This window comes from Dryas octopetala, chromosome 9 (genome assembly GCF_963921425.1).
Source record: "Dryas octopetala chromosome 9, drDryOcto1.1, whole genome shotgun sequence".
Taxonomy (NCBI): domain Eukaryota; kingdom Viridiplantae; phylum Streptophyta; class Magnoliopsida; order Rosales; family Rosaceae; genus Dryas; species Dryas octopetala.
In genome coordinates this window covers 11,115,578-11,137,697 of record NC_141374.1, presented here as the reverse complement: position 1 = coordinate 11,137,697, position 22,120 = coordinate 11,115,578, and the positions used below count along the sequence as shown (strand labels likewise).

Genomic DNA, 22,120 nt, shown 5'->3' with positions numbered 1-22,120 from the left:
TGGTAAATGTTAATATAAAAATGTTGTGACTGTGTATAATTACTAAAATGAACATGATACTATATACATATATTAGCAAACACACACTACAAAAAATGTGAACAAATGTCACCTTCATTGGTTGTACAGAAAGGAGTGGCATTTGAGAACTTTAATCTCTATTGCTTAATTGCCACCTATTTTTGTTAAAATTGAGGCACTTTAGTCCCTAATGTCTAATTGCCACCCCTTTTTGTGCAACCAATGAATGTGACTTTTGCTCGCATTTCTTGTAGTGACATCATACTAAGACAAATAATAAACAGCTAAATTGATGTCAAATACGAATCCATTTCGGTTGTAGGTATAACCAACCTGTTATGAAGGATATGACAGAAATTAATAATAGAAAGAGAGTTCTAGTAAAACCATGCATATATCCTCATTGATACGTTAATTGTAGAGTAAATTACAACTTACATCTCTTAAGTTTGGAGGATTTCACAACTTGCACCCTATGATTTTATTTTTTTCAAATGAGTATCTAACGTTTTGATTTATTTACAATTCACTATTGTAGTCTGTTTGACTATCTAATCAGATGTTAATTGATGATGTGACAGTTACAGGTCCCACATTTTATTGACTTGTAAGTCCGAATGATCTCTAAGACTGCCTCATAAGAAGTGCTTCAGCAGTTTGATATGAGTTTTTGATTTTTGAACGACCTGTCAAAATTCATATCAAATTTGATGTACTGAAAATGCACATGCAGATAAGACATTTGGCCTTACAGGTTGGCAAAAATGTAGAATCTACAACTGTCAAGTTATCAATTAACATATAATTAGTCAATAAAAAATATGGCACTAGTAAATTATAGGTAAATCAAAACGTTAAGTATTAAATTGAAAAAATTAAAATTATAAAGTATAAGTTATGAAACACTCCAAACCTGAGATGTGTAAATTATAATTTGCTCTTAATTGTGTACCACTAATAAGAAACACTAGAATAAGCGGTATTTACTAGGCGAAGAGCATCTCCACAAGTAAAAGCTACTACAGCTATAGGTCATTTAAAGGATCATGTACGTACACATATGTATACCTCAAAATTTGTTGCCAAGCTACATAAAACAGATTTCCGGAAGTCCATAAAAAAGTTATTGCCAATTGCTCAAATTGAGAGGCAAATCAATTCTTAGAGAATTAGAGGGTAATTTTATTGATTTTTAGTAGTAAATATTTTTTTTATATTCGAACAATAATTATATATTATAAAATATAGAATCTTATATCATAAAATATTAAACACTGTAAAAAATGACATAAAAAATGAAAAAATATCATAAAAAAGACCCATATAGTTAAAGAGCATACGTGCTATATAGAGAGAATTTATATATATATATATATGAAAAAAGTAGATTTATATTTTATGGTGACGTAGTGTTGAAAAAAAAAAAAAAAAGATTATGCCCTAGTTATATGTTTTGATTTTTCTTGTAACTATGTGTATATATTATTCAAAAACATATATATATATATAGAGGAGTGCTCTAAAACTAACTAGTTAGCAAGTTAATACGAAGCTAACTATGCTTTTGAGACCATCACATAACTAATCTCATAATCTGAACCGTCAATTATTTAGGTCATACTTCAAAGATTATCATTACAAAAAATCAACTAAATCGGAAATCATTTAGTCATCTAATTGAAATCAAATAAATAGACGATCAGTGTTTTCGATAAAAACATATAAATAATTGTTATTATAATCAAATGACTAAATGATTTCCGATTTTAGAAATTTTTTACAGGGATGATCTTTGAAGTAGGGCCTAAAAAGACGGTTCAGATTTTGAGATTATAATGTACAGTGGGCCCAACATGGTGGTTAGCTTTGTATTAACTTACTAACTAGTTAGTTTTAGAGTATTCTTGTATATTATATATATATAATATGTGTACGTATAAGATGAGCAAGGCTTTCCTACTTATCAGTTTCGCCCCAAAACTTTTTCTTATTTAGATATAATAATATTATTATTTGTTTAAGTGCAAACATTATTAAGGACAATGCTTCACTCTAGCTATGATCAAGAGCCTTTTCCAATGTACCTTACAATTAATTTTTCTTTTGGGCCTCTATGTACCTTACAATTTAATTAGGTGGCCGGGTTGAGCTTATATTTTCCATGCCTGTCTCACTTTTTTTTTTTTGTGTGTATAAATACATTTTCTCACTAATTTTTGTATCCAAACACATCTATTTGTTTCTTTTTAAAACTAACAATCACAAGTCAAAGTTGTCATACTACTTCTTATTAATGTAAATAGATCGATTAGGTGATGGTGTCGATAATATATAAACCATCTAACATGCATATATAATTAATTAAATATATGTTACAGTTGATTAATACAGTAATACTCGACTCGATATAATATGATGATAATTACTTGATTGTCACCCTACTTAAATATTATTAGTGATTACTTGAAAGACGGACCAAACATTAAATAAATTAATATAACAAAGGGAGAATAGAGAATTTATAATAATAATTTTGACCTTAGATCGATGTTGAATCATAATTATATAAAAGACCTAGTGGCGCGCCAAAGAAAGCACCCATTTTTATTGTTTAAGGGAGTAGTAATACTATTGTGGTATCTATCCTTTGAGTACGTCTATGTGACCTGGTGGCGCGCCAAAGAAAGCACCCATTTTTAATTTAGTTTGACGTGCGCTATGCTAATGATATATCACTACAAGAAATGTGAGTAAAAGCCACATTTATTGGTTGCACAAAAAGGGGTGGCAATTAGACATTAGGGACTAAAGTGCCTCGATTTTAACAAAAATTGGTGGCAATTAAGCAATAGAGACTAAAGTTCCCAAATGCCACTCATTTCTGTACAACCAATGAAGATGACCTTTGTTCACATTTTTTGTAGTGCATGTTTGCAAGCTAAATCGTACAATTAATTAATGCATATATTGCAAAGTGTGAAAGATGTAAATTCCTTAAGATTAAGTAGTGAGGGTGTCGATGGGAAAATGATCGAATTAGGATTAGTATAAGTTAAGAGTACAGTATTTTTTAATTTAACAATATATATATATAAGAGATGCGGTGGCTCTTAATTAGCCTGATTTCGTCAATTTTGAATGTAAATTACACATTTAGTACGTATTTAAGAGTTAATTTAATGAAGTGAACATTAAATTATCTATGAAGAGAACATTTCTTTAATATTATATACAAGGATTCATATAATGAAAAGAACATCAATGGGTGGGCAAAAGACATAAAATGATATATTTAATTATTAGATTGTTTCGTCCAAAAAATAAAATAAAATAAGTATTAGATATTTAGATTCCTTGTTGCAGCTGCGTTTAGATGCACTGCAGGTAAATATTTGGGATAAGCATGGAAATATGACCATATATTATGCATGTATAATTAGGAAATACGAGCATTATGCATATAACTGCTTGTTTATCATCAGAATCTTTTGCTGCTGCCGCCCTTAGATGCACTGTAAAACTAGCTAGTTGGGATGAGGCATGAAGATATGACTCTGATTATTCATGTAACTCCAAGAAATCCCTTATTACCAACAATTATATATAATTAAGGATGTGGATTTGCTGTTTTTTACATTATATGTATATGTACATGTCATATATATATAAGAAGCAAATATTTTATATTACATATATATATTTAAATATTCATAATTTTTTCTGTGCAAAATGTCTGTACGTTATTTGATAATATTTTTGATAAGGTTCAATATTTAGCATATAAAATTATTGTTCGATGTTAAATTTTAGGTTTTAACTTCGAGTTTTGAGCCTAAAACTCAAGAGTTTAAATGAAAACTTAACCAAGTAGCGGGAGCCTAAAAATTAAGAGTTAAATGAATCTCGATGATTCGATACTTGAATGTATTAAACCATTTCCATAATGTAATTAATTAATATAAAATAGAAAAAAAGCCATAAAAACTATACCTCTGCTCTTTAAGACATCCTGCAAATATAAAGAGTATATAAGTATATATCAGTAGTGCTAGACATCCCATATTTTTATACCATAATTTCATACCACCTTATGTGGCAACTTACATGGCATTCATGCATTGGACACTAAAAATTAAAAACAAAAATCCAAAAATAAAAAGAAAAACTTTGTCCAGTAAAATAATGACACGTAAGATGGTATACAAATATGGTATAAGAATGTGGTAAATATAGCATTATTCAAGTATATATATATATGATTAGTTTCATTTAATTTTTATTTTTGTTAAATTCATGTGACTCGAAACAAATTATGATCGTGATAGAATTAATTTTTTTAAAAAATATGTGGCATAACAATCTACAAGGATCCTTTTTCTTTGGTGGAAGAAGATATTTTCATATATGCAGAGTGACGTTAGTTCAGGCATGCAATAAAACACAAAATCGATAAAACTAGCTAGCATTAATATCCTATGTTTGGAAGAAGAAAGTCCACAAACATTTGTTTGGGAGTGAAACAAATAAAGATTGCGATAGAGTTAATATCTTCCATAAACTGCTTCCACATGCACTATAAAATTATCAATCTATTAACAATTTGACATGCCTCGTTCGAACGAACTGAAAAGGCTGTTTAATATAGAAGGAATTTTGTGAAGAATGATGGTGATATTTAATTTGGGAAGCATTATATTCATATTTCAAATTAAACTCTTATTCCATCGAGTGGTAATGTAAGCGCATTAACTTCTTAAAGCGAAAGAATGATTAATTTGGAAGAACGCGAATAGCATTAATTTCGGTAGAGCAATCTCTAAAATCGTTCGTTTCTCGTATTTTAATTAAATTTTAACTAAAATGGCTAAAAAGTCTCTCAACAACTCTAACCATTCTAACTAGTTAAGAATTTTATATATATATATATTCTCCCTATACAACCCAAATATTAGATAGCTAGCTACTCTAGCTAATTTAGCTACTCTAGCTTAATAGCTAGCTCAGTAGGTTGGAACATGATTTTTCTGGTACTTATCTCTATTTTAGCTAAGGGAGTTCCATTTGACAAACCTCCGAAGATGCTCTTATATTTTATGGTGGCCGGATTAATGAATATAGCCAAAAAATGTATCCACATACATCTTTCAAAGCAATTCAGGGAAAAGGAAGTTACTTTAAAATCATATTATTTATTCATGAGGTTATGACTCATGAGACAAATACTGGTGCCCTAAAGAAAAAGTCAAGAGACAAATAATATTGTTGGATATTAATGTCTCTCGGATCTCGACCATACCTTCAGAAAGGCATCACGGCACGAATACATTGGCTGATAATATTTAAGACTGGGGCGCTGACCAATTCCGACCTTATTTTATAGAATCTCATCACAAGGGAGAACCGGCCTTCAGAATTAATTGACATTAACATTAATTTATCAAATGGCCGGCTGACATTAATTTGTATATAATATTCTGTTGGCATTCCAGCACCGTTCAATGCCATGACAACGCGCGCGAGAGAGAGAGAGAGAGAGAGAGAGGGGGCAGCGCTGGTGGAGGGGGAAGTCGCAAGTGGTGGCTAAGGGGGTGAGGTTGATGGTGTCTGGGTTCAGATCCAGTCACTTTTTTTTTTTAGGAAAATTTAAAGTCTAGTTCATTTTATGAGTTTTTCTTAGATTAAGACCGATAGTGATTTAAGGTTTTAAATTAAGTCCTTTTATTTTTATTATTTGATAGTTTCATGTTAGGTTTTAACTCTAAAATTTTGGGCCCCTACTCTACACCTTAAGAAGGGAAAACCCTTCAAATCGGGGAATGACTTTATTATGAATTAAAAGAATTTTATATAAATTAAAAGAATTTTATTATGAATTAAAAGAATTTTCTTATAAATTATTATGAATTAAAAGAATTTTCTTATAAATTTTAAAACACTCATGATTTTTTTCTAAAAACTATTTTTCTAAAGAATCTAAACTAATTATCTCTTTTTTTATTTAATTATTTTTAGTTTTAATTTTTTATAATTATTTTAGTTTTAATTTTTTAATTAATTTTTAGCTGAAATGACAATTTTGACCTTAAAAATTGGTCACATGCTTTGCACGTGACTATATTTTAATGGAAATTGTAACAAAATTGACATAAATCTTTAATTGAAACACTTAAAAAATAATAGTTATTAATTGAAGTAAAGTGAAAACGAGATTCTCAACTGAAAATAAAGGTATAGTTGGAGTTCTTTTGCTAAAAATTTTCCTTATATTAATATAAGGATTCACACTCTAATTTGTATATTTGCATTTCTTTTATATTTTCATACAGTTTTATATTCACACTCTAATTTGTATATTTGCACTTCTTTTATATTCACACTCTAAAATAAAAGCATCAAAAGTGAAAATCTTTACCCTTATATTATACATCTAGTTTTAAAGTGAATTTGCTTACGTTAAAAATATCGTTTAAAATGTAATGCGTAACAGCGTAAGTGTTGATGGGATTGAGTTGTATCAATTCTTTAGTTTTACTATTTAAATTTTTTCCAATAATATGCCTTATCATCATAATTTTCTCTTTTCTTCCAAGTCAACTTTGAGATTCACAAGAGAGCACAAAGTTGCAAATATGCAAATTGAATTTTAGGTTCAGACCAAGATCATGTCACCATCTGTCATGTGATTCATGTCACACGTGCGAAAGATGATGTCAACTCATATTTTAGGTGGCAAATGTTATTTCCAAGTCCATCCTTCTTTATTCTTCCATACATATAAACAAAAATACAAAATAAAGTGGAAAAAACCTGAACCTTTGATGGGGTGTCCATAGAACTATAGAATGTTTTTTTTTTTTTTTTCATCTAGAAGGCCCATTAGGAAAGGCCCATTAAAAAAGGCCCACATAAAGTTAAGGCAAAGACGATGCTAGACTAGAAAGTATTAAAAAAATTATTTGGTATAATAAATATACTGTCACATACATACTGTAACCAATCTAACAACAGTTTGATATCTTCAAAATCTCTAATATGCACAAATTAACACAAATTAACAATGGATGGAGATACTTCTGTTCCTCCATTGAAGGGAAATAAGTAACAAAGAAGAAAAGAAAGTACATGACATAATAGTACCCATTACAAGTTTTACCTTAAGACTCATTTTGTACTGAATCGGTCCTACTCACAAGATCGGGGATTGAAGAACTAGGAGATAAAGATTTTTTGGTCGATACGTATTTAATTGCTTTTTTTTTTTTTTTTTGGTGATAGTATTTAATTGCTTAATTTGTTAGTACGTTTAACAAGATTATGCAAATAGCATTTTAGTTTATGCTACTGAAATTAGCATTTTAGTTTTCACAGTTCTAACAAATATATGCCTGAGAGTGTGTGCGCCTTGGTTATATTAAGAGAGTGAACTGCAAGTCCTGAGACGCCAAGCTTAGCATAGGAATGGTTTTTTCTTCTCTCACATTTCTGTTTCTTACACTTTCTTCTTTTTCTAACTCAAATTATCAAGATGATGTTCCCGGTTGAGGATTTGAGTGTCCAAGTTATTGACTAAGACGAAATTATAAAATTCTCTCAAGCTTAATTAATTGGAAGCTATATGATGAGCTTGTAAAGCCTGTGCAGACCTTAAAATATTGGAACTTCGATTAATGGCATTTTCTTTGCTGAAGAATTCATGTTAGATTTTATAAGGTATATATGTCTAGCTTATTCCCTTGCTAATGTTTGAATGCAGATGATGAGGCAGCGGTAACTAGGAGAAGGGGAATTGTTATGGATGGTATTGAGTACTTGTAAAAGATTGTGAATTACAATTTGATATTCTTAGAGCACAACTCAGTTTAATTTGATTTTGGTTGGGAATTAATACAACTGAGCTGGGCTCTAAGAATTTGTTATATTGCCATGAAACCAATTGTTATATTTCACAATTGAAACTGTAAATTAAAACATGCATAAATGGTCACATTTTATGTAAGGAGCACGTAGTTGCTATTAGTTGCTAGTGTTTATGGATGCATGCATCTGCATAATTTTATTTCATTTGGTATAATCCACACCCACAACTATAGCTTTAGGGATTGAAATGTATTCAATAGAGATATATTTTCTGTATGCATGCTTCAATAAAAAGATTAGTTAAACTACATCATCAGTGGATAATAGAATTCTTCATTGAAAGTAAAAGATGACTACATACTAGCTAGTTTATTAAAGTTTGTTCGAGGGCATGAGCATCGATCCCACTTAGAAACTCGGTTCAACACATAAATATGGAATCCTAAAACTAAGAAATTCGTCAAAGAAGGGGTCGAACCGCTCAATTGTTCCATCTTCCATATTAAATATATTCATTTCTTTTTTTCCATCTTCCAAGTTACTGGCTAAGGCGAAATTTTCCAATTCTTCATTTGAAGCTTAATTGGCAGCTATATGATAAGCTTGTGAAGCATGTGCCCGCAGAGCTTAAAGTATTGGAATTTTGATGAATGGAATTTGCTTTGGTGAAGAATATGCATATTTGAGTTTCTTCATCCCACCTAAAAATTTGGTTGAACTCTGATGAACAAAATTTGTAAATAAATAATAATATTATTCAACATCCAAATGCAATGAAACCAACGGGTTATTTTGTGAGTGTTTGGATTTTCAATATGTAAAAGACCTATTGAAATGAAATTTATTTGTGATTGTGGTTGTACCTTTATTTTAGGTTGCCTACGTACCCATTGCAGAATCAAACCACACGTAGTTCCAAGGTTTTAGGAATTAAATGGGTGGATGACCCATTTAAATGATTTGTGTAATTTGGGTAGGGTTTAGACCTCTTAAATTTGATTTGAGAAATTAATTCAGAGACTTTTGTGTATAGAACTAATTTCTGGAGAATTTGGACGAATTTGATTTTGTGCGAAATTAATTCAAAGAAACTTGTATGAATTGATTCTTAAGAGAATTTAGAGAATTTTGTGAAAGCGGTTGAGTGTGAATTTCGCTCACATTGCCTACGTATCCATGATGGGATCAAACCGAACGTAGTTCGGTGAAGAATTTGACTTGGTTGACTTTGTGCCACTTTGGGGTTGAATTTAGAATTTGGATTTGAGAAATATGATTTTATACCAATTTGATAGAGATGGTTTTGTATTATTTGAGAGTTGAGTTGGAGATTTGGGATAGAAGAAAATGTGCCCATTAATATTTTTGTATCATTTATTTTTTAAATGACACACTTTTATTTATTAATGGACAAATATGAATTTAGTTATATGCTCACTAATATTTTGTATCAATTATTTATTAATTGACACATACTATATTTTTTAATGGGCATAAAGATTTGAGAAAGGTCCATTAGAATTTAATTAATTTTATACCAATTAATTTTGCTAATTGGCATGTTAATGGGCAAATTAACTTTAGACAAGCTCATTAAATTTGGTCGATGCACTTTGAATGAGCTCTTGGCCTTGCGGGTGGGTCCAAGTCCAGTAGCTTTCTGACTTAGTTGGCCTGATGGATTAAGAACACCCTTACCTTGTGGCATGCACCCTTACCTTGTGATGCCATTGCAGATAGCTCGTGAGAATAAAAAATGCAGTCAAGGTGTTTGATACAATGCCAAACTCAGCCGTGAGTCTTCCTCTCTCTGTGTATCTCTATATGCACTGCCTATATGGGGTAGAATCTTTTATGCTTGTAATTGTAAATAAGAGAGGGGACTCTGACTGTATATTTATAGATGACAACTCCTAGGTCTCTTGCCCATAAAGAAATACCCGAAGTCAGCCTTATCACCTCTGGATTCCATAACCTTATGTAATAGGTATTCCTTGTTAATTAGAATTCCTACTTCACCTTAAGTACCAGGCTGTACAAGTTAGTCTCCAATTTGAATTCTTAGTTGTATAAGTGATTAAATAGGTTGCTAACTCAAATAGGTTCTTACACACCCTTGTTAACCAAACAAGCCAACAACCCATTTGTTCTTCAAGTCAACAAATCAACAAGCCACTTTCATCGATCACTTTTATTTTTGGTTTAGTAACCCTCAGCAACCTGTAGCTTGCTCTGACAATTTTGGGACTAAGACCAACTCGGTTAAACTTGTGAGTCAGCAAATGCTCGCCAATTTTTGTTTTGTCTTTCATGAGATGTTGGCCTCCGTTGCAGACCTTGCCTTCTCTTGGTCTTTAACTTGCAGCCATGCCCAAATAATAATCTTGTATACACGGGCCAGCAAAGTGAGATATTTTTTTTTATTTACTTTGCTCTTATTGGTGAAAGCCTCCATTCATTTTGATTTGTAACTGATGTGCATAGAGCAAGAAGGCCCTGGCTTTTCTCTTTTTTGTCTTCCTCACTTGATTAATCTAAAGGGAAAATAAAAGAGCCTTGTTTTCTTTGTTGGCTCACGGCCGAGAAGGATTTTTGCTGTTGCTGCCATCAACTTTGAGCTGATGCCCTTGAGCATGATATTTTGTTGATGCTCTTGGGCGTTGCCTCTTTTGTTGGTGCACTCGGGCATCATTTGAGTCCATCATTTTGATGTCCGTAGCCACCAATTTGGGATTCGGTCGAATCCATTTTTTTGCGGATTTAGCCGAATCCATTTTTTTAAAGGGTGGTTTCAGTCGAAACCAAATTTTGGAAGAGAAAAGATTCAGCCGAATCCATTATTTGAAGCTCATGATGGTTTCAGCCGAAACCAATTTTTTAGTGAGCAAGGATTCAGCCAAATCCATATATTTGACATTTGAGAGATCCATATTCAAAGGATTCTAAACGAATCCAAAGGCCGTCTTGAGAGGATTCTAAACAAATCCAAAGACTTGATTCAACATGCCATTGGAGGAGAATTTTGGTTGAATCCCAAAATAGAGATGAAATGAATGGCATAGAAGGACAGTTACTTGTAATATTTGTGTTCTGGCGACTGCACTTTTGCTCAATACACCTCCATTTCCTCATCCTTTTGGCGTCCTTTCTCTTTTTTCTGAATCTCTTTTCTCAAGTTGCTAAGAGATGAGGATGTGATGAGATAACTCATTTGAAATCAAACTGATCTTATCAGGGTTAATAATCTACAATTCAAAATTGATAATTATCTCTCAATTATCCTTTATTATAGAAGTCTCATATTTATCAACTTCATGCATTTCAAAATGTGAAGCTAATGCACAGTTTTTTCTTTTATCCAACTTGGCACCGGCCACCTATGTGATGTGGTGCTCTATCCTTTTTTTTTTTTGAATTTTTTTATCAATAATGCTACACTTACCACATTTTTTTACCACAATTTCATACCATCTTACATGGCATTCATACATTGAACACTATAAATTAAAAAAAAAAAACCTAAAAAATAAAAAGGAAATATCATTCCAATAAAGTAATGACACATCAAGTGGGATACAAATATGGAAAAAAAAAATGTGGGACAACTAGTATTATTTTTTTTTATGGTTCAACAAACCCATAAATATGATTTTTCAAAACTAAGAGATTTGTCTAAGAGTGGCTCAATTTTTCCAACTTCTATATTATAAATACCCATATCATCTTGCTCTCAATCATAACGCTCAACACTGGTGAAGTATATACAATTGGATTTGCATCCAGGGGATTTTGAAGCATCGATAAAGAAGGAAGAATTACCACCCAATTAAGAAGAGGGTTTTATTTCCCAAGCTTTTCACCTCCGACTGCAACCAATCGCCATCACTAAAAGGAACTTCAAAAACCCTAAACTCAATGGTTCTGCCACGTTTATACAGCCATTTTGCTTTTCTAAAACGAAAATTGCCAATAAAGACCTTTCTGATTCCACCAGATATATTCTTGTCAAAGGAACATAATAAATAAGCTCTTCTGGAGTCTCCACAACAACTTTCGTACGTGATCTTCAATATTACAGACCAAAACCTCGCCGGAAATGTCCACAGTATAAAATTGTTGTTTATAATAAACTAGGTCCAATACCGATGTCGATGTATTAATTCTTGTCCAATTCTTGTCTCTTGGTCTGCAAAATAAGAAACTCTCTGACGAGTCCATTAATTATAAGGTACTAACAAAGCAAAATATTAACCAAAACCACTCAATCTATTTTTATTAACTTGCGGACACTATCTACCAGCCCCCCAAAATATAACATGCGGGCACCTTCCAAAAGAAACGCATCACAACCAAACCAACTACACAAACAGCCCAAAACTCATCTCCTTCTTTTTTTTGCCAAATCGATCTCTTTCTTCAACTTTACCAAATCGACAATTGTTCATCTTCACTCACAGCATCGTTCTGCAACTCCAAAAAAACTGCAGTTTCAGTTCACTTTGCAGTTTCAGAAACTGCAGTTTCACTTGCAGTTAGTAACTGCAACTGCACAGTTTCAGTTCATTTGCAGTTTCACTTACACTGCAACTGCAAGCTTGCAACTCAAATAAACTGCAGTTTCAGTTCATTTGCAGTTTCAGAAACTGCAGTTAGTAACTGCAACTCCAATAAACTGCAGTTTCAGTTCACTTGCAATGTTCCAAAAATTGCAGTTTCAAAAATTGAGCTTAAAAAAAAAAATCAAGAACCTTCTACTGATAAGAAATCAAAGTAGGAGTCTACGTACCACAAGCTGTGATCATGCTCAATCGAGGAGAAGTCGGAGTGGTCAGAGCAGATCTAGAAGGTTTCGATCAAGCTCGGAGCATATCCATTAGAAGGCTTCAATCAGGCTTCGATCAAGCACAGAGAGAGAGAGAGAGAAAGAGAGGAAGCCGGCGGCATTACTCTCTTTTCTAGCATCGATTTGCTGTAGGTTGCAGTCAATCAGCAGCGGGGAAGGTGGGTTGAGTCGGCGCCGGTGTAGGGAGTACACCGGTGGTCGCCATTCGTTGGGGGAAGGCCGGAGCAAGAAGCTTCAGTGTGGAGCAGTGTGGATCGCGAGAGAGAGAGAGAAAAAAAATAACATATTTTTTTAATATCATAACTTACAAATGTGGCCTTATTGTTAAATTTGAACAATAGGTATAGTAGAAGTTAAATAAAATACTTGTCATGTATTCTAGAGTAATTAATTCTTTAAACATTTGAATCGAAGTTGAGTGTATCCATTTTAGTGATTTAATTACTACCATCATCTTTTGCTCACTCTATTTTTTCCTTCTGCCACTGATACAAACATTAGAGTTGTCAAGAATCAAGAAGCAAAAGGTAATAGAAGAAATTGACATACGACAGTGAATAAAGCTTAGAAACATCAGACATCAAGGAAGTCTCATGGCCCACTACAATTCACTCTAAAAATAAGCTGTTCATAATATTTGTACAAACTCACATAAAAAATTGTAATGATAAATAAGTTCATTTTGTATAAATAAAGTCTATATTATATTTGCTTCCGTGTTTTTAGTGCCGAGCGCAATTAGTAACAGTATAACACGAGTGTTAAATAGTTACAATATAACTCTTATTGTCACTGTCAACGCTCTATTTATAATACCGAGCACTCAGCTCATTAAAGTGAACCGGCATGTCACTATGGTTTTGCATGTGGGCCAATCGATGATGGATTTTTTTGTTTTGGACTTAAAAAAAAAAAAAAAAAACCTGAAAATTAAGATTGAAAAAAAAGAAGAGAGACTTTATTCATTTATATGAAATATCCTCCAAAAGTACATTAGAAAGTCTGGGAGAGCCATCCTCAACCCAAATATGGAAGTCATGAAACATAAGCACTTTTTTGCCACAAGAATCAAGATGCGCTACCTTGTTACAATCACGAGGAGTATATTGACAAACATGGAGATCAAATCCCATGCTAAGCAAAATATAAGCCTGGGCCTAGTAACACCAGCCCAATGATCCTTTCGATGGCCAAGAAAGTAGAAAGCCCAAACCATTGAGACAACCAAACTTGGCAAAACTGTCAACAACATAAAGTTTTGATGAAGGCTAAACTTTTTTCATAAAAAAGTTGCTATTGTAAGACGATGGTAGAATTAGAGACAAGAGTGTCAAGAACATCCCACTTAAAAACTGGGCTGAACCCATAAATATGGAGTTCTAAAACAAGGAGATGTGTCCAAAAATCGCTCAATTTTTCCATCTTCCATGTCATAAATACCCATGTCCTCTTGTTGTCGATGGACAAAGAGAAGCAAATCACTAGTAAAGTAGATGCAATTGGCTTTGCATCCAGAGTATTTGGAAGCCTCGATAGAGAAGGAAGAATTATCCCCCAAAAATAGAGCTCTATTCCCCAAATTCTTCACCTCCGAATCGAACCAATTGCCACTGCGAAACGGCACCTGAAAGACCCTAAACCCAGTGGTCATATCGGTAATCTCTTCCCTAAAACGTGAAACCGCCAATAACACCCCTCCAGATTCCACCAGGTATAGCTTTCTACAGTTAGCACACATAATTTGTCTCGGCATCTCTTCAACAACAACCTTGATATGCACTTTGTGAGGATCTTCAATGTCACAAACCAAAACACTTCCATCCAAAGCCATGATATAAAATTGTCTTTTGTAATAATTTAGGTCCATTGCTTTCACTATGTCCACCATTGTCCAATCCGTGTCTCCTGGTCTCCAAAATGCCATTTTTTCCGACTTATAAAGAACCATGACTACGTAATCCGATGCCCAAGAAGGGCTCGACGACAACACAAACTTCCACAAGAATTGGCGAGCCAAGAACTGCCCGCGATAGTACCTAAATTTCTCAACATTTGGCAGCTCAATTTGGGCACGATTTAGAGGATGCACCAAATGGGCTTTCCAGTCCGTAGATATAGTTATCAACCATCCAAGACTAGAATAGCACAGCTTTGCCTTGGCTTCTGGGAGAGTCACTTTGTAAGACTTACGTTTTGTGAGGTTGTGAAACCCACGAATGTCAGTGTCCTCCCAAGCTAGCACCACAGAACCTGTGTCTGGGATTGGGAGCATCAGCAATGGGAATTGATGGTGTGTTGATCCAGCGGCGAAGTTTTCTTTGGTGGCGACTGATCTCCATGATTTACGAACCGCGCCGAAAGCGATGTAATCCACTATGGGAACTATGGCTTTGGCTATGGACGCCACGAGATCTTGTGGAAGATCTGACCAATTGGGGGTCGGAGACGATCTCTTTCGTTTCGCCATTGAAGAAGAAGAAGAAGATCTCAGAGCACCGCAACACAAGGTTTTGGTTGTGGCCCTGTGCTGTGTTTGTCTGTGGATTGGGAAAAGAGCATCGGCGGCTTGTAGAACAGAGGCCAATTCATTGGTTTAGGACCTTTAGGACAAATGGTCAATAAATTAGAATAGAGAAACATAAAGAATAACTTTTTCCCTAAAGTAAAGATATAATAAATTAAATAATTAAATGAGGACAAAAAGAAATAATAAATAAAATAATTAATTGAGAAAAAAGAGACAAAAACAATTGTAGGACAATAAGAATAAAGAATAGAATTCGAAGAATAAAGTAGGATGGAAAACAGATTACAAAATAAGGTATACTTTAGTAAGGAAATTTTAAATTTTTTTTGCTAGATGCCCTCATGACAACATATAATTTTAACAGATAAAAAAGTTTACCTTTTGAAGTTTTTTTTTTTGATAAAATAATTGTATTTATTGCTCTATTCCGACTAACTCCCACCAAATCTTTAAATAAGACACTCACCACACAAGGAGGAGGAAAAGGATAGGACACAATACAAAAGTCCCCCTCTATAGAAAAATTATTTTGTGTAATCGATATATAGAATATCAAAATTATGTGAGACGCATGCTATTTTGTTTGAATAATTGACAAAATTAAGAATATAATCTTAAATTACAATGATTAGATAACTATAAGAAAGAAATTAACACTATTAAAACTAGGCCAAATAACACTTTTGGTCCTTGTATTTTTATGAAATTTTTATTTTGGTCTTGTATTTTTTATTTTTGGCGATTTTAGTCATGTATTTTCTATATGATAACAATTAAGTCTAAATAGTTAATATTGTTTAAGTTGTTAACGAAAAATCTGACGTAGAAGCACGTGCTTCGCACATGAGTGACATTTCGAATCTTTTAGTCCACCTAGATACTTATTTAAGCCTTTTTTTGTCATTTAACATATTCAGTTTGATATTGAAACTTCTTATTTTTTCTTATTGATTACATATAAGGACAGGTATGGGCGTATATAGGCATCCAAGTAAAGTAAGATGTCTGAAATGTCAATCACGTGTAATGCACGTTAAATTCTTAATCATTAATTTAACGAAATTAATGATTTAAACTTAATTGCTATCGTATTGAAAGTACATGACTAAAATTTTCTAAATTAAAAATATATGAACAAAGTGAAAACTTCATGAAAGTAGATAAACTAAAAGTGTCATTACCTTAAAACTATAAGAATCTATAAATAAACTGCGTACTTAATTTGACCTTGTAAGTTTTTCAGGCACATAGACCTTTAGCAATTTGCACCACACAATTCCTTTCAAACATTTGGAAAATATCAAGTGTATCTGTGTATGTGATCAAATTGCTGCCGTCATCTTTTGATGCTCACCCGGTTTTTTCTTTCTTTGTGCAACTAAAAAGGTCAAAAGAGAAATTGACAAACTACACTGAAATTAGTGTTCTAAACCACCACGCAACTCGTGGGCCAGGCCAATAAGCCCATAATGTGGCAAAATTATAGGTCTTCTTGAATTCCATAAGGCCCACGACGGCCCTTTTGCCTCTTCCCCAATTTCCTCTTGGCTTCTATCGCATCCCTTTCAGCACCAGATCATCCATCGCATATTCACATCCCCCAACCAAAGGCAACAAAGGCAGCTATACCCTCCGGTGGGCCCCAACCCGATCAGCCACCCCTGCCCATCTGCCGACGTGTCACACAAAACGACAGGATTCAGATACGTGGAACCACACTTCTCGAGGTGCGGTACACTCAAACTGACCGTGAACAGCGCACCACGTGTCCCACCACCCGGTCCACCCCTCTCCTTCCCTGCAGCAGCTCCAGCCTCCACCGCATCCCACCCCCACCCAAACATCCTATAAATTCAAACCTCATTTTCTTGCTTTCTCCATCGTCGCCAAAAGAACACAAATCATAATTCTGTCACTACCACCAATTCGATCAATCTCTCATAACGTTATACTTCTGATTTTTTATTTTATTTTATTTATTTAATTTCATTTTGTGGGAAAAAAAAAAATGGAAAATCAAACTCTGACCGGTTTGCTGAAGAAGGTGGCGTCGGAATTCCCGAACCGCCGGGCTCTTTCGGTTTCCGGAAAGTTCGATTTGACTCACGCGCGGTTGCAGGAGCTTGTCGATCACGCCGCCTCTCTCTTAGTCGCCTCCGGCATCGCTCCAAACGACACCGTCGCTCTCACCTTCCCAAACACCGTCGAGGTAATAACATTTTCCATTCACTTTCCTCCACTTTCTCCGCAACCAAACACGGTATAAGATATAAAATTACTATATTTTAAATTTTAAATTCTGTTTGTTTTTGTGTGTAGTTTGTTGTGGTGTTTTTGGCGGTGATTCGGTGCCGAGCGACAGCTGCGCCACTGAACGCGGCGTACACGGCGGAGGAGTTCGAGTTCTACCTCTCCGACTCGGAGTCGAAGCTTCTGATTACGTCAGCAGACGGAATTGAGCCGGCTCAAGCCGCCGCTTCCAAGCTCAACATCCCTCACGTGACCGCCTCGTTGTACGACGCCAGCAGCCACTTGACTCTCTCCTCCACCACCGCCACCGAGTCGTCGTCGGTTTCGCAACTCGTCAACGACCCGTCCGACGTGGCACTCTTCCTCCACACCTCGGGAACCACGAGCCGACCCAAGGGGGTTCCCCTGACTCAGCTCAATTTAGCCTCCTCGGTCCAGAACATCAAATCGGTCTACAAACTCACTGAGTCAGACTCGACCGTAATCGTGTTACCTCTGTTCCACGTGCACGGGTTAATCGCCGGGTTACTGAGTTCTCTCTCCGCCGGAGCAGCCGCGACTCTCCCGGCCTCCGGCAGATTCTCAGCGTCGACGTTTTGGTCCGACATGCTCGCTTACAACGCCACGTGGTACACCGCGGTCCCCACCATCCACCAGATAATCCTCGAACGCCACGCCAGCAAACCCGAACCCGCGTACCCAAAGCTCCGGTTCATTCGGAGCTGCAGCGCGTCGCTGGCGCCGTCGATTCTGGCACGGTTGGAGGAGTCGTTCGGCGCACCGGTGCTTGAGGCTTACGCGATGACCGAGGCGACCCATTTGATGGCTTCGAACCCGTTACCCGAAGACGGCGAGCACAAACCCGGGTCCGTCGGGCGACCCGTGGGCCAAGAAATGACGATTTTGGACGAGAACGGCGTCGTTCAGCCGGAGGGTGTTAGCGGCGAGGTGTGCATTAGGGGACCTAATGTGACTAAGGGGTACAAGAACAACCCGGAGGCGAATAAGACCGCTTTCACATTCGGGTGGTTCCATACCGGAGATGTCGGGCTTTTGGATTCGGATGGGTATTTGCACCTTGTGGGTCGGATTAAGGAGCTGATTAACCGTGGAGGTAACTAAATTTAAGCTCAAACTGTTTGATAATTGCGTACTTTTAGCTTGCATTGTGATATTGGGTGATTAAATTGAAGCACAAACTGTTTGATAATTGCTTAGTTTTAGCGTACATTGTGATTCTGATTTGTGGGTACAAAGTAGAATGCATTTGGACTGAGATATTGTTTGTTTGATTGTTTCAGGGGAGAAGATATCACCCATTGAAGTAGATGCAGTGCTTTTGTCTCATCCCCAGGTTGCTCAAGGGGTTGCCTTTGGAGTCCCTGATGACAAATATGGTGAAGAGGTATGTGTCTATTTGTCTACAGTGCCTATAAAACACGCCATTCTCTTTAGGTTCGGTTTTATGTATATTTATGTACCATGTGTTGATTTTGCAGATTAACTGTGCCATAATCCCAAGAGAAGACTCGAGCATAGACGAGGAAGAAGTACTTCGATTCTGCAAGAAGAATCTGGCCACATTCAAGGTCCCCAAGAAGGTGTTCATCACTGACTCTCTCCCCAAAACTGCTACTGGGAAGATCCAACGCAGACTTGTAGCAGAGCATTTCCTTGCACAAATCTCCACTGCTAAAGTTCCCAAGTTTGGTGCTTAATTCACCTACAGGACTCTGCAGGTTAATTTATTGTGTGTAGTATTCCATTTCACTAAAATTCAAAGAATATACACATGTAGGCTGCCTCTCAAATGGTCACGTGAGGATTTTTATTTTATTTTTTTTTAACAGCATGGTGATTGGTGACCTCTGCTATTTGTCCCATAAATTGTGTGCTTGGTGATGTAGCATAACTGTTGAAGATAAAGTGATAAACGAGGGCCTACCCTCACCTCACCTCACCCGTTGTGTAGTTGTGTGGCTTTGTGTTTCTTTATTGACCAAAATGTTGAAATGAGGAATACTTAGGAAGCCTGTTGTTTGATTTGTCTTTGATTCTCCTTGGCTTTTGTAGCAGTAATGCTAAGTGCAAAGTTGGGTTTGGGTTTATAATGACGAAAGCACACAGCTCATGCTCATAAAAATACAAGCTTTGCCAGGTCGATCTCCACTGTTAACCATTTTTCTATGAAAGAAGATGCATCCAATGGACATGTAATTGTGTGAAGGCCTTTTGCTTATTTAATTGAGGAAGGAAATTTGCTTTATTCTAAAATCCTATTCATTTTATGAAGTTAAAATTCAATTGCTACTTTGCTACAGAAAGTGATGATTTGATTCCCTGTCTGTCTTTCTTTGGACTCCAAGCTCATGAAATCAGCTGTTTCTTAGCCTAATGGGAAAGATCATCAGAGGGCAGACATATCTACACACTAAAACAAATTCATTCATGGTAATTAAAAAGAAATGTTAGTCCATCTAAATCGAAAACCTATGTATAGGGTCTTTTATCAAAAGTTGTTGAAGGAAACTTTTGTGTTCTTTAAGCAGTATTGGGCTAAAACGTGTAACTCTTTTGGTGCTGGGTCTGGGTCAATGCAGGTATGGATATGACATGAACAATAATTGAACATGACCCAACCATACCAATAAATAAATATTTTCAATACCAATGGGATCCATTATTAGTTGTCCTATATATCCACCTAAGAAACCACACGAGGCAGGAATGGGTTATGTACTTATGTCCACGGTCCACCCATAATTAACAATAAACCTTGAGAAACTGCTAAAGGTAACGACATCTCACACATTGACCACAAACACATCTGCGGATCAGTTTGCGACATACAAAGTTGCTCAATGGCCAAACTGCAACACCCAAAAGCCACTGCTTCATTCATCACCATCACCAGCTGATCGATTGTCCATCCTGAAACTCAAATGAACCACGTACACCTTCATGCTTGTTAATAAACTATACAAAACCTCCGGTGAGGTGAGGTTGTGGTCCATTCTACTTTGCTAATAAGCAACTCTTTATTATCTCAGGATGGTAAATGATGAATGTGGGGTTTCCGGCCAGATGTGTCTTCCTCAAATTGTCCCACGAGCTGCAACGATAGAAAATATATATTACAAAATAAAAAATGAATGTGTCTTCCTTTTATTTGTTTTTGATCATAACCGTATAATATTCAAGGGTTTATTTAACCCACTCAAACTCAAAAAGTGTTACGAATCAATTTCATCTTTTTCTTCTTACGTACTTTTAGATAATAAATATACGACTACAATTAAAAATCAAACATAAACAAGCAGATAATCTGAATTCTTAAACAGCACGTAAAGAAAATATAGAAAATGTTTTACCTCGTCCAACAAAGGAGAGGAGAGGTCCTTTGGATCTATGTTGAGTTTATTTAATTCCTCAACCATGTAGATCCTTTCTGCAACACTATATATATATATATATATATATATATATACCAACTAAAATTAACCACTAGATAGCTAGGTTGTTTTACATACGTTTAAGTTGTGGCATGCATGCAAGCATGACCAATGAATTCATATATATAGTTTACAGACTGACCTGAAGGGGGCTGTAAAGTCAATCTCAATTGGATCGTTATTATCATGTCCAATATTTGAATATTGACACTTAATTTTATATCCACCTCTAAGTTCCTTGACCATCTCATTCTGAATGTAATATAATATCAGCAAACACATCCCCAAATAATTAATGAGAAATTTTTAATGTGGTGATATGACTAATTTATAATACATTTATACATGTACACTTTATTAATATCTAAAATTCTAAAATTTAAACAATATCTTTAAAATTGTACACCACCGTATAATGTTACGGCTTAAAACCAACAATTAAGTAGTATTTCAAGACATGTATCATTTGATTTTGATGCCTTACTTACCACTCAACATGGTCTCTGTACGGTCCATCAAACAATTGAGGTCTTCATCATGCATATAGAAATCACGGGTAGTGAAATCATGAATTAATTAGGAGTCACATTCATGTGGCTTTGTATCTCAGAAATACGGTTCATTCCATCCAAAATAATTTCCTTCCTATCATAAACTTCCTATAAAATGCGCAAGGCTTGCCCACTAGAAGTCACAAAGGGAGTTATGGTCTGATCGAGGGAGGGAAAAAGAAAATCAAAATAGATAAAGAATGAATGACAAAGATAATAAGACACGAATTCTGGGTGTTTGACATTCTTCTCAAAAATTGTTTTTTGTTTTCATCTTTGATTATTTATGGATCAAACAATGAAGAATTTTTTTGATAATTGTTTTTTAATAAAATCACGACTATCAACAAATGCCCATGTAAAATTGTAAACGCAGTGAATTCAAAACACTAAACATCAACGAAATCATGATCATCATCAATTCATCATCATCGAAAAGATAGCTTCTAATATATATAATTGATGATGTTAATTTCTCGTGGTTTTGAACATTTTTGGATTGGTCAAAGTCTGGTGATTAATTGTGCCCTCCATTACAATTTACAACGCAAATCAGAATGAGAGGAAGAGAGGTAGAGTCATATAGCGCTTTGAGGGGATTTTGCATGGTGTGCCGGCA

The 22,120-nt window shown here is 35.0% G+C and overlaps 2 protein-coding genes across 2 annotated transcripts; one reads left to right on the top strand and one right to left on the bottom strand.

Annotated features, from left to right (window-relative positions):
• Window positions 1-13,664: 13,664 nt before the first annotated feature.
• LOC147274014 (F-box protein SKIP23-like) lies at window positions 13,665-15,303 on the bottom strand. The gene has a single exon (XM_086227805.1). It carries the CDS (start codon window positions 15,186-15,188, stop codon window positions 14,067-14,069), a length of 1,122 nt encoding a protein of 373 aa, XP_086083931.1. The 5' UTR covers window positions 15,189-15,303; the 3' UTR covers window positions 13,665-14,066.
• Window positions 15,304-17,118: 1,815 nt separating this feature from the next.
• Window positions 17,119-19,541, top strand: AAE3 (AMP-dependent synthetase and ligase family protein). The gene is made up of 4 exons (XM_086257483.1): window positions 17,119-17,457; window positions 17,568-18,612; window positions 18,800-18,903; window positions 18,998-19,541. The coding sequence occupies exons 1-4, from the start codon at window positions 17,257-17,259 to the stop codon at window positions 19,214-19,216; spliced, it is 1,569 nt and encodes a 522-aa protein (XP_086113609.1). The 5' UTR covers window positions 17,119-17,256; the 3' UTR covers window positions 19,217-19,541.
• The last annotated feature ends 2,579 nt before the right edge of the window (window positions 19,542-22,120 follow it).

Coding starts and splice junctions, on each gene's coding strand:
- LOC147274014 (XM_086227805.1), bottom strand. CDS start 15,188: ATGGCGAAACGAAAGAGATCGTCTCCGACCCCCAATTGGTCAGATCTT.
- AAE3 (XM_086257483.1), top strand. CDS start 17,257: ATGGAAAATCAAACTCTGACCGGTTTGCTGAAGAAGGTGGCGTCGGAA. Junction 18,613..18,799: donor GGAGCTGATTAACCGTGGAG/GTAACTAAATTT, acceptor TGATTGTTTCAG/GGGAGAAGATATCACCCATT. Junction 18,904..18,997: donor ATGACAAATATGGTGAAGAG/GTATGTGTCTAT, acceptor TTGATTTTGCAG/ATTAACTGTGCCATAATCCC.